The sequence below is a fragment of the Aegilops tauschii genome, chromosome 2 (assembly GCF_002575655.3).
Source record: "Aegilops tauschii subsp. strangulata cultivar AL8/78 chromosome 2, Aet v6.0, whole genome shotgun sequence".
In the NCBI taxonomy this organism is placed as follows: Eukaryota; Viridiplantae; Streptophyta; class Magnoliopsida; order Poales; family Poaceae; genus Aegilops; species Aegilops tauschii.
In genome coordinates this window covers 152286088-152296266 of record NC_053036.3, presented here as the reverse complement: position 1 = coordinate 152296266, position 10179 = coordinate 152286088, and the positions used below count along the sequence as shown (strand labels likewise).

Sequence of the window (10179 nt, the reverse complement as noted above, 5' to 3'; positions counted from 1 at the left end):
AGGCGGTTTAGAGCCAAGTTGAACTTCTTGGAATTAAAGGAGCTCTACTTGAACGGGCGGAGATATACGTGGTCGAATGAGAGGCAGAATGCAACTCTAGAGAAGATTGATCACGTGTTTGTGTTGAATGAGTGGGACGAGGCTTTCCCATCTTGTTTTCTATCCGCGCTTGGGACCGCGGTATCGGATCATTGCCCGCTCATGTTGGATATGAACTTGGAGGTCAACACGAAGAAATGGTTCAGGTTTGAAGCATTCTGGATCAAAGCGGAGGGTTTTATGGAGGTGGTGCGTACGGCTTGGGACTCGACACCGGCAGCTACAAATGACTATCTCACGCTCCATAATAAGTTAAGAGCCACAGCAGTCAGCTTGAAAATACGGAGTGCTCGTTGGATTGGAAACGTTAAACTTCAAATAGCCATTTGCGCTGGAAGTGATTAAGAGGCTGGATATTGCCATGGACTCCAGGACGCTCTCGGAGGGGGCACGAGACCTGCGGAGAACCTTGAAGAGGAAGCTTCTGGGGCTGTGTTCTCTTGAGAGAACGATTGCAAGGCAGCGTTTGAGGCTGCTGCAGCTGCGATATGGAGACGGGAACACGAGACTTTTCCATCAGCAAGCAAGCCACAGGCAGAGAAAGAATGTACTCCGATCGGTAAAACACAATGGGGATATCTATTTTGGCCAGGACAAGGTGGCATCCGCGGTGGATGCCTTTTATGGCGCGGCCTTTGGTACTACGGAGCAAAGAAGATACACGTTAAATCTCCATGAGCTCGACCTGCCACATTAGGATCTTGCGCTGCTTGAGAAACCTTTTACCTTGGAGGAAGTGGAGGGTGTGATCAAAGGCATGCCTCCGGACAAGGCACCAGGGCCAGACGGATTTACGGGCAGGTTCTATGCCGCGTGCTTGAATATAATTAAGGTGGACTTCATGAAGGCTATGAACTGTTTTTACAATGGTGATATGAGGGGCATGGGAGCCATCAACAAATCTCTGGTCACTCTCTTGCCCAAGATTGATGGAGCCCTGGAGGTGGGAGATTTTAGGCCAATTAACCTTGTGCATGGGGCCATTAAAATTTTTGAGAAGGTGTTGGCCTGTAGACTTGTGGTGCAACTGCCGAAGCTTGTGGGAAACCATCAAAGTGCTTTTGTGAAAGGCCGAGCGCTCCATGATAATTTCATGCTGGTTCAGAGTATGGCACACAGGCTCAACGCTCTCAGGATACCAGCGGTGCTACTTAAGCTTGACATATCCAAACCTTTTGATTCTGTCCAGTGGCCCTTCCTACTTGAAGTGATGCAGCAAATGGGTTTTGGACCTAGGTGGAGGTCATGGATTTGCGGTATTCTCTCGACATCTACCACCAAGGTAATGGTGAATGGAGACCCCGGAGATACGATCTACAACTGCAAGGGGCTGAGGCAAGGGGACCCAATTTCACCAATGCATTTTATCCTTACTATGGAGCCACTGCATCAGTTGTTTGAGCGGGCTACGAGCAGAGGAGTTTTGGAGCCCTTGGCGCGGTCAGGCATGAGGCAGCGTCTGTCCATCTTTGCGGATGATGTGGTCGTTTTCATCAAGCCCGGGACGGTGGAGCTTCAGGTTTGCAACAACATATTGGAGATGTTTGGGGAGGCGTCAGGCCTACGAATTAACATGCACAAATCGGCGGCCCTTCCTATTAGATGCAGTGCTCAGGAAATTGACATGGCCTGTGGGCAGCTGGGTTGCCCGAGAGGATCGTTTCCAATCAAATACACTGGGCTACCATTGACTTTGAGAAAGCAATTCGCAGCACAGTTGCAGTACCTAGTTTGATCATATGAAGAACTGCCTACCCAAGTGGAAAGCAGCATTAATGCCGAAGAGTGACCGGCTCACCTTGGTTCAATCAGTGCTCTGCGCCATGCCCATTCATGCCATGATGGCGCTAGATCTACCGATGAAGACTATAGCTGCGATGAACAAGGTGTGTAGAGGTTTCTTATGGTGCAGAAGGGAGACTGCGAACTGTGGCAATTGTGCGGTTGCCTGGGATTCCGTGTGTACACCGAAGTGGGCTGGTGGCCTAGGGATACCGAACCTCAGATGGCTTAATGTGGCAATGCAAGCTAGATGGCCATGGCTCCAACGGGTGGACACGACTAGACCGTGGAGTGAGTTCAAGATAAGAGTCCCTAAGGAAGCGAAGCTGCTCTTTTTGGCTGCAACGACGTGTGATGCATACTGTGGCCTCAATACTTTGTTCTGGGAGGATAGGCGGATTGGCGTAACGAGGGTGCAAGAGATCGCGCCCAGGATATATGACAGGATTCCTGCACGGATAAGATCATACCGGAAGGTTGGACCGGCCATCAAAGATAGGTCATGGGCCGCGGATGTGGGTCCCGACCTTGGGATTGAAGCACTGCATGAGTTCCTCAAACAATGGATTAGAGTCAGCACGTGGGAGCCAGTTGCGGATATGCCGGACTTGATCTCTTGGGCATGGGAGACCAATGGCCACTACTCGGTGCGGTCGGCCTATGCGGCTAAGTTCTGGGGACGGATGGTGGATCCCATGTCGGAGTTAACTTGGAAGTGTCGGGCACCAACTACATGCAAATTCTTCACATGGCTCGCGCTCAAGGATAGGTGCTGGACGTCGGATCGTCTTGCACGAAGAGGGCTGCCGCACCAAGACGCTTGCCTCCTATGTGACCAGGAGGATGAAACTACAAATCATGTCCTACTAACGTGTGTGTTTGCTTGATCGACATGGGCGGTGATTTGTGAGGCTTTGGGCAAGCCGGAGTGGTCGCCAACGGCGCGTGATTCCATCCGCGAGTGGCTTGTCGGCAAGCAAGCACCAAGTAACATACGCAAGAAGGATCTCCACACGATCTTGGTACTAACTATGTGGGAGTTGTGGAAGCACAGAAACGCTATTGTTTTCGATGGGGCCTCGCCCTCGATGAGTGAACTCCTTGGTAGAATTTTATCGGAAGGAAGGGTATGGTCCATTGTGGGCAAGTTTAAAGGCAACATGGACCCTTTCTTCCTTAGGTTAGAGCGGTGAATGAGTAGTGAGGAGTGGTGTTGTATTGAGGTGTATGTAAACTCATGGTGGAAGCACTTTTTGCCTTTCTTTTTTAATATATAATATGCACACTCAAGAACTTTGTGTTCTCAAATTTCCAACATTTTTCCGTTCCCGCACGAACATCCACGAGGCACCGACTGCATGCTCTCCGGTCCTCGTCAGCACAGGAGAAAATGCAAGAATGCAATCGCTAGCATCGTGCCGCCAACAGCCGGCGGAAGCCATCCTACTTGCCTCTGGTGCCATCGCCCGTTCAGCCGTGGACCAAGCTCGCTAGACTAGCGGCGGACGTGCTTATTGGGAAAGACCGAACGTGAATGAAACTGGCTCGCCTCCTCCTCGCGCCAAGGAGGCACGCACAAAAGAAGAACCACACGAGCACGCCGACCGCGGGGCAAACGAGCAAGCTCCATTGCACGGGGACGGAGCTGGCACCGTACGCCCTCGCGAAGCTCCAAAAGACCGACGCCCTCTTCACCACGGCCGTCGCCGCCCACACCCACCGGCTGCTGCCGGACGATGACGGCGACGGTTCGTCCGCCCACTGCGCTGGCCCGGGCGCGATCCACACCAGCGCTATCAGCGACAGCAGCATGGTCGCGGACAGCCCCCTCGACCGCTTCAGCTGCTCTTGCCGCCGTGTCATGCCGACGTGGCCGCCGCAGCGGTGAGGCGGTGGGTGGGACGGCGCGCGGCTACCTGCGAGTGCCGTCACCAGCAGCAAGCCGAGCTCCACGAGGACCAGCGACACGGAGAAGGACATCACCACGGCGATCCCGAACGCCAGCAGCGCCCTCCGCGTCTGCCGGGCCGACGAGACGCCGACGTCGAGGAAGCCGCGCTGCACGTACTGGGACATGCGCCCCATGCCGGACGCGAAGACCTTGGCGACCAGCGCGCTGACGATCGCGCGGGGGAGAGGCTCCGTCGGCCTCGCCAGCAGCTCCCTCCATATCGCGCACTCCTTCTTCCACCGTTTACGTCTGACCGACGTCGCCACCGTCTCTTCGATGCCATCGTGCGGTGCGCCGAGCTCGGCTTTTATCTCAAGCCAACGGAGCTCTGCCTCCTCCAGCGTCGCGGACGTCCTGGAGAGCACGCGCCGGGCCTTGGTCATCTGGTCCCTGGCCACGAGCCACCGGGGCGACTCCGGCATGAGAAGGACGGCGCAGGTGAGCGAGGCCGGAACGGCCGTTCCGGAGACTATGGTCAGACACCAGGCGAGGTTCGCCGGGAGCTTCACGAAGCCCGTGGAGTAGCAGAGGGAACCGAGGATGCAGCCGAGGTACACGAAGCCGTCCGGGTGGGAGGTGAGGGCGCCGCGCAGCGAGGAGGGACAGAGCTCGGCTACGTACGCCGGGACGATCATGAGCGCCTGGCCCATGCCGATGCCGTTGACGAAGACACCGGCCGTGAACGCCGCGGGGCCGGCGGCGAGCCCCCTGGTGAGTGCGCCCACGCAGAGCACCACGGCGGACAGGAGGACGGTGCGGCGATCACCCAGGAAGCACTGCGCTACCAAGGATGTGAGCGCGCCCACGAGGGAAGAGAGCACGACGACGCACGCCAGGAGCCTCAGGTCGGCCTCCGCGAGCACGGCCGTGCTGCTCACCATGGCCAGGTCTGCGTCGACACGTGCTTGGAAATTGAGCAGTGTGGCAATGGACAACACGGAGCCATATACACTTGCATGAGTGGGAGTTGATTCTCACCGTAGCCCAAGAAGAGGGGTGTGGCAGTCGATAGCACGGTGGTGGCAAATGCATACTTGTTTACAGGGCGCCTTCCGGGCTTCGCCATCTCCGGGGAATCAGGCCAACTCCGGTGACCCTTCCGTCAGGTACTCTGCACATTGGTGGTGATCACGTAACAAGATGAGGTCAAGAAGTGTGAGCAGCGTGGAAATTGTTAATTGATCAACTCATTCCGGCGTGCCGCGCCGTGCATGCCACCTACACCTATACTATTTCAAGAAAAAAGTTATCACCTCTTCACAACGAACTGGATCCAAAGAAAGAAAGAGAGGCGAATGCCGGACCTGCAGGTTGGCATTTGTCTACGAACCTGAGTAAGATAGTTGGATCAGCATTTCAGCTGTGAGAGAAGAATCCCTCGACTCCGCCAATCCTCTTCATTCCCGCAGAATGAACCCCTCCACACAAATCCGCCTTTAGGCATCACGCACGGTGGATTCCTGGCGTCCTTGCGCCAAAGACATGAGCTCTACGGCAAGGATCTGTCTGGGAAGGTGGAGTTCCGACCTTTCTCATCTCCCCTCCATGACTGACGCAGTTGCACTAATCTAAACCGCCATGCAACGAACTCATACCGAAACTTCTTTTAACCAACTCCTCCGGAAACCAAGTATCACACGCCCAAGAAACCCTCTCCCACTCTCCCAAGTGGTTGACTATTACTCCCTGGAGTAAGTGTAGTAACAACTACCTTAACTACCCTGATTACCAGGGAGTAAGTGTAGGCTGAGAAGGTCCAGTGACCAGTGCAACCAGACCGGGTCAGAGATAGTATTGTACCGTATGCCGTAAATAATTGTACCATATCATGGAGTCCTTCTAAGCAAGGAAGATTTAAGAAGATACACCCCCTAAAAATAACCTGGGTCGCTGCTTTGGGGATTGATCTTCTCAAGTTGACCGGATCCCCACATGCGCACGGTGCTTGATCTCAATATTAATCTATATCCTCCACTTGGAAAAATTTGGGCGAAATGGGAACGAGTGCCAAGGGACAGCGCCCTATGGCCCATTGTAAATCTCGAGTCAGTAGATTGCCACGAAGACGACTAAGACCAACCAAACGCATTCAAATCAAATATGCAAAGCAAATTATAACTGGATATAAATTGGAACATTTCCAATGGCATGAGGCCCCGAGCAACACAGATTAGCAGTCCAATGGTATGACGATCTCCATATAACTTAAACTCCACCAAGTACAATGGTAAGAGGTATAACAAGCATCACAAGAGTACCAGCTATCTCATTCAGTTCTAGTTTTAAACCGACAACCAACTGCATATGACAGCCCTGTTCATGGTCACTATAAGCATAGCACCAATCTACTCAGAAGAGACCGGCGTTTGAGGCTGTCCTGATGATCTGGAACAGAGCTGCATGGAGAAAAGAGTCCACAAGACAATAGTTCATAAATCTATGACCAAGTAATTTGAAGTAACTGTTGATGCTATTGACGAAGACCCAAATAGCAGCAGGGTTTCTCATTTGCAGAGTGAAATAACTTTCAATAGTTTCCATTGGTTGACCATTTCAGAACTCTTTAATGTGATTCAGAAGTTCTATGATATTTAGAAAAATAAATTATTGCTTTGCGTCAGATTAGATAGTAGCTAATGCCCCATGGATGGTAATATTAGCTTCCAAACACACCAGGAGTAAACCATGGGACCATACGTGAATCAATCCGAACAGGGTTACAGTTTCAACATTTTTAAATACAAAACAATGGTGTAGATTATCACTACTGCCATGCTGCTTTAAGATTGCAAGTTATGTTCTCTATAAAGATAGCAGTTTATCACAAGGCTACCAGTTCTGCCTCTACTAACATACTCCCTCCGTTCCATAATACATGCCTTCCATTTGTCAAAATATAGATGTATCTAGACATGTTTTAGTATATAGGTACATCCATTTTTGGACAAATGGAAGTCAAGTATTTTGGAACGGAGGGAGTAGCAGTTTAGCACAATCAAATTTCCATAAAACATAAGAGCTCTGTGCATTTACTAAAAAACTTGCATGTTACTCCCTCCGTCCCATATTAGTTGTCGCTGAAATGAATGTATCTAGACATAGTTCAATACTAAATACATCCGTTTGAGTGACAACTATTATGCGATGGAGGGACTATTTTCCTACGAGTAAAAACTTATCAGGATTGTGTTTTAGTTGGTCCAGTTATTTGAAGAAAATTGTTCAGAGATATTTTGGTTGGTAAGCTGACATACCGAACAACTGGAGTGTACGATCAACAACTCAAACATAACAACATAAATGCAGAGACTTACATGACCCAACAACAACGAAGACAAAAAATCCAAGCACGATAGGTCCAACAGGATAATCATTTCCTTTCTTGACTGTCTCGGGAACAGAACCCCTCTTCGTGATATTCTTCTCAAATACTGCAATTTTCCTATCAGCAACACGTCTTGAGGTAGTCTGCACAAAAAATTCAGTAAAAAGGTAGCACATAAGCATTGTTTATTTTGGATATTGAGTCAACGAAATAACATTCATAATGATGTTAAATAGTTTCAAGAACAACACACTAATTCCATACTCGATGCTAGTAATGCTATACAGTACAAACTGCAACTTTTAGCCATACAGCAAAGACTAATGAACGTAAGCCCTATGATGCCATCACGAGCTAACTGAAGCCCATCTGCGTCCTATTTTCAATGGTTTAGGTGTTACCTATTCTTTGCTTCTCATTTGGGTAGATGATTTATCCGATTTGCCAAGGGGATAGAGTTTGATTTGTCCGTTAGGAAGAACGTAACAGGTATGGACGAGCAAGGTAGACTTTTAGAATTGACTCGTAAATATAGTAAAACTGTAAAGTTAAGGTTTACTCAATGAACTATGACATCTGTTCCTTTTTCTTGATCTATTATTATCAAGTTAACAAAAGCAATGACAAAGCTCGTGGGGAAAATATAGAAATAGGCCAGAATCACATACAAAAAAAACATCTAGCTCTCAATTTAGTAAACTCTAATTAAGAGCAATCACTAGTTGTTAGATCTTAATTCAAAATCTAAGAGTCCTAATATAAATAATAAACCAACTATAATAAAAACATATAATATATTATAATTTGTGAAAGGTTAGAACCGGACATAGTCTACACGTTAATTGAATGGGTAAATTAATAAATACTCTCTCGATGAGCCAAAAATATTCTATGGTGGCAAGCATCAAAATCAAGAGAAGCAAGTGAAGAAAGGAGTACATAATAAAATTGCTTGATATCATTGACCAAATCGGATGGCTAACCCACAGAAATGCGGTCAAACTTCTAGGTTCCTTTAGATTCTGAAATACACAAATGTCACCTTTCAACAAAAAAGTGCAGTGAACCCACTTGCAGTTTGCCATTTTCTAAATGCGAGCTAAATATCCATGCATTGATAGGAACATCAAATTAGATTACCCAATAATAAGTTAGTTTCTTACGGATCAACACATTAGCCCCAAAATGTAACGAAAACATGATGCTAAAATTAGCCTATGCAATACCCTCATCAGTTACTACTGTATATTATTAGTGGCAGTTGCGGGTAATTATATTCTAACTTTGGCAGTAGAAAAGATCATCATCTCAGCCGTTAGTAACAGATCTAAAGGCTCACATCAGGAGCGACCAAGGAGGTGAACCGTCCATCGCCGCCGAGTAATGATATTGCAAAAACTCGTCCAAAATAGGCATAGATCATTAATAATCTGGAACCATTCAACCCCTGGCACACTACTTAGGAGTATATATACTAAAGTATAAAGTTGAAACTTTGCTAGGGTGCAATAAAAGACATGTTACCACACATATTTGAAAGATTGATGGAGAGAACGCATCAACCATTGAAGCAATGCACAGAAACCAACAATCTGAACTGCAGGAAGCCACGCAAACGTATGCATAGCACAAACTGCATATACAGACGCAGATCTTCAAGCAAAACTTGCACATCTTTTTTTTAATTAAAAATATAACTTGTATCCACGAACACCTCCACAGATACAGTGCTAAGATATCTTCACGTAATATTGACGAGATCTAAAGCATAGACAAGGGTTAATACAAAGAACTCGCTAGAAAATGCCTACGAAAAGAGTGCATCCTTTTAAAAAGTTAGATCCTCCTAAAGCGAATGTTCTTTTCTTCCACACACACAAGAGAATCTACATATACAATACAATACTCTAGTCAGGTCCTGTCCAAGAAAAATCCAAAGATAAAACCGTCGATTCATCCAATCGGACAACAAAACACGCGGGGCTAGCCTCCTGAAAAGGGCCACGGTCGAACGGCACGCCGGATCTGCCACAATAGCTCTCCGACTAAACGCCGACACACGCAGACAGATTCCTCTCGACAGAGCCGAGCAGGCAACGCTAACCATGGCGGGGAGACGCGGAAGAGGGGAGGCGGGGCTACTAACCATGGCGACGACGACGACGACGGGACCGTCGGCGGGTCGCCGACAGCCGGGACGCGGCTGAAGACGGGGAGAGGGTCAGAGGCGTGGAGCGGGGGCCAGCGGAGGAATTTGGGAGACGGCGACGGCTGGGGCTGAAAGCGAGGGGCGTCCGAGACCGGCCGGTCGGCCTTTTATTATGCGCGCCGGGGCCGGACCGCTCTCGCGTTTCCCGTGGGCTACCTGCGGCGGCCGACTCGTGTAAGGCGTGACGCGTCGTCACGGCGATCGACAGATAAGGTCGAAATGAATGCCGAGATATCCTTCCTTGCGGCTACACCGCCTCGTCCAAAGTCTGGTGCAGCTAAGGTTCTATTTTGTGCCTCGTTTCGGTGCTTGAAAGATGGCAGGGGGCATATGTGGCCATGTGGTGGTCCTCGGTGCGCGGAACGCGTGCGTCAAACGGCGTTTCCCGATCCGACCCGGCATGGCAGGTTCGCAACCACCCCTGTCTCCGGTTCGTTCTCGTGCAAGGCAGGCGAGAGAGAGGGTGCCACACCCTTCCTTCGGCTATACTTGGGTCGACAATATTTTCCTTATATATTGCAAACAGTCTACTTCATACTCCTCCGTCCTGAATTACTTGTCGTAAAAATAGATAGAAGTAAATGTATTTATACGTGTTCAGTGAAAGGAGATGTTTCTGCCGACTACGAGGCGACTACGGTGACTTCGTATATCTCAAGATGATATGTCGGCTCAGTCTTTTGGAGGTGCTCATAAAGGTAGGGTGTGTGTGTTCATAGGGGTGAGTGTATGCGCGTGTATATGAGCGCTTGTGTCTGTACTGATGTTCAAAAAAAAGACTACGAGACGTCTATGGTGACTTACTAAAATCTT

At 49.1% G+C, this 10179-nt stretch overlaps 1 protein-coding gene across 3 annotated transcripts; it reads right to left on the bottom strand.

Annotated features, from left to right (window-relative positions):
- Positions 1-3139: 3139 nt before the first annotated feature.
- On the bottom strand, positions 3140-9621 carry LOC123493337 (uncharacterized). Of its 3 annotated transcripts, XM_045232809.2 has the most exons (5): positions 9304-9618; positions 7147-7300; positions 5163-6228; positions 4811-4943; positions 3140-4721 (listed from the first exon to the last, which is right to left on the bottom strand). In XM_045232809.2, the coding sequence occupies exons 4-5, from the start codon at positions 4896-4898 to the stop codon at positions 3352-3354; spliced, it is 1458 nt and encodes a 485-aa protein (XP_045088744.1). In that variant the 5' UTR covers positions 4899-4943; positions 5163-6228; positions 7147-7300; positions 9304-9618; the 3' UTR covers positions 3140-3351. The 3 variants fall into 3 exon arrangements, with proteins under 3 accessions (XP_045088744.1, XP_073364351.1, XP_020149976.1); XM_073508250.1 differs by having other exon boundaries at positions 4811-6228; positions 9304-9621; XM_020294387.2 differs by lacking the exons at positions 3140-4721; positions 4811-4943 and having other exon boundaries at positions 6003-6228; positions 9304-9592.
- Positions 9622-10179: the final 558 nt, after the last annotated feature.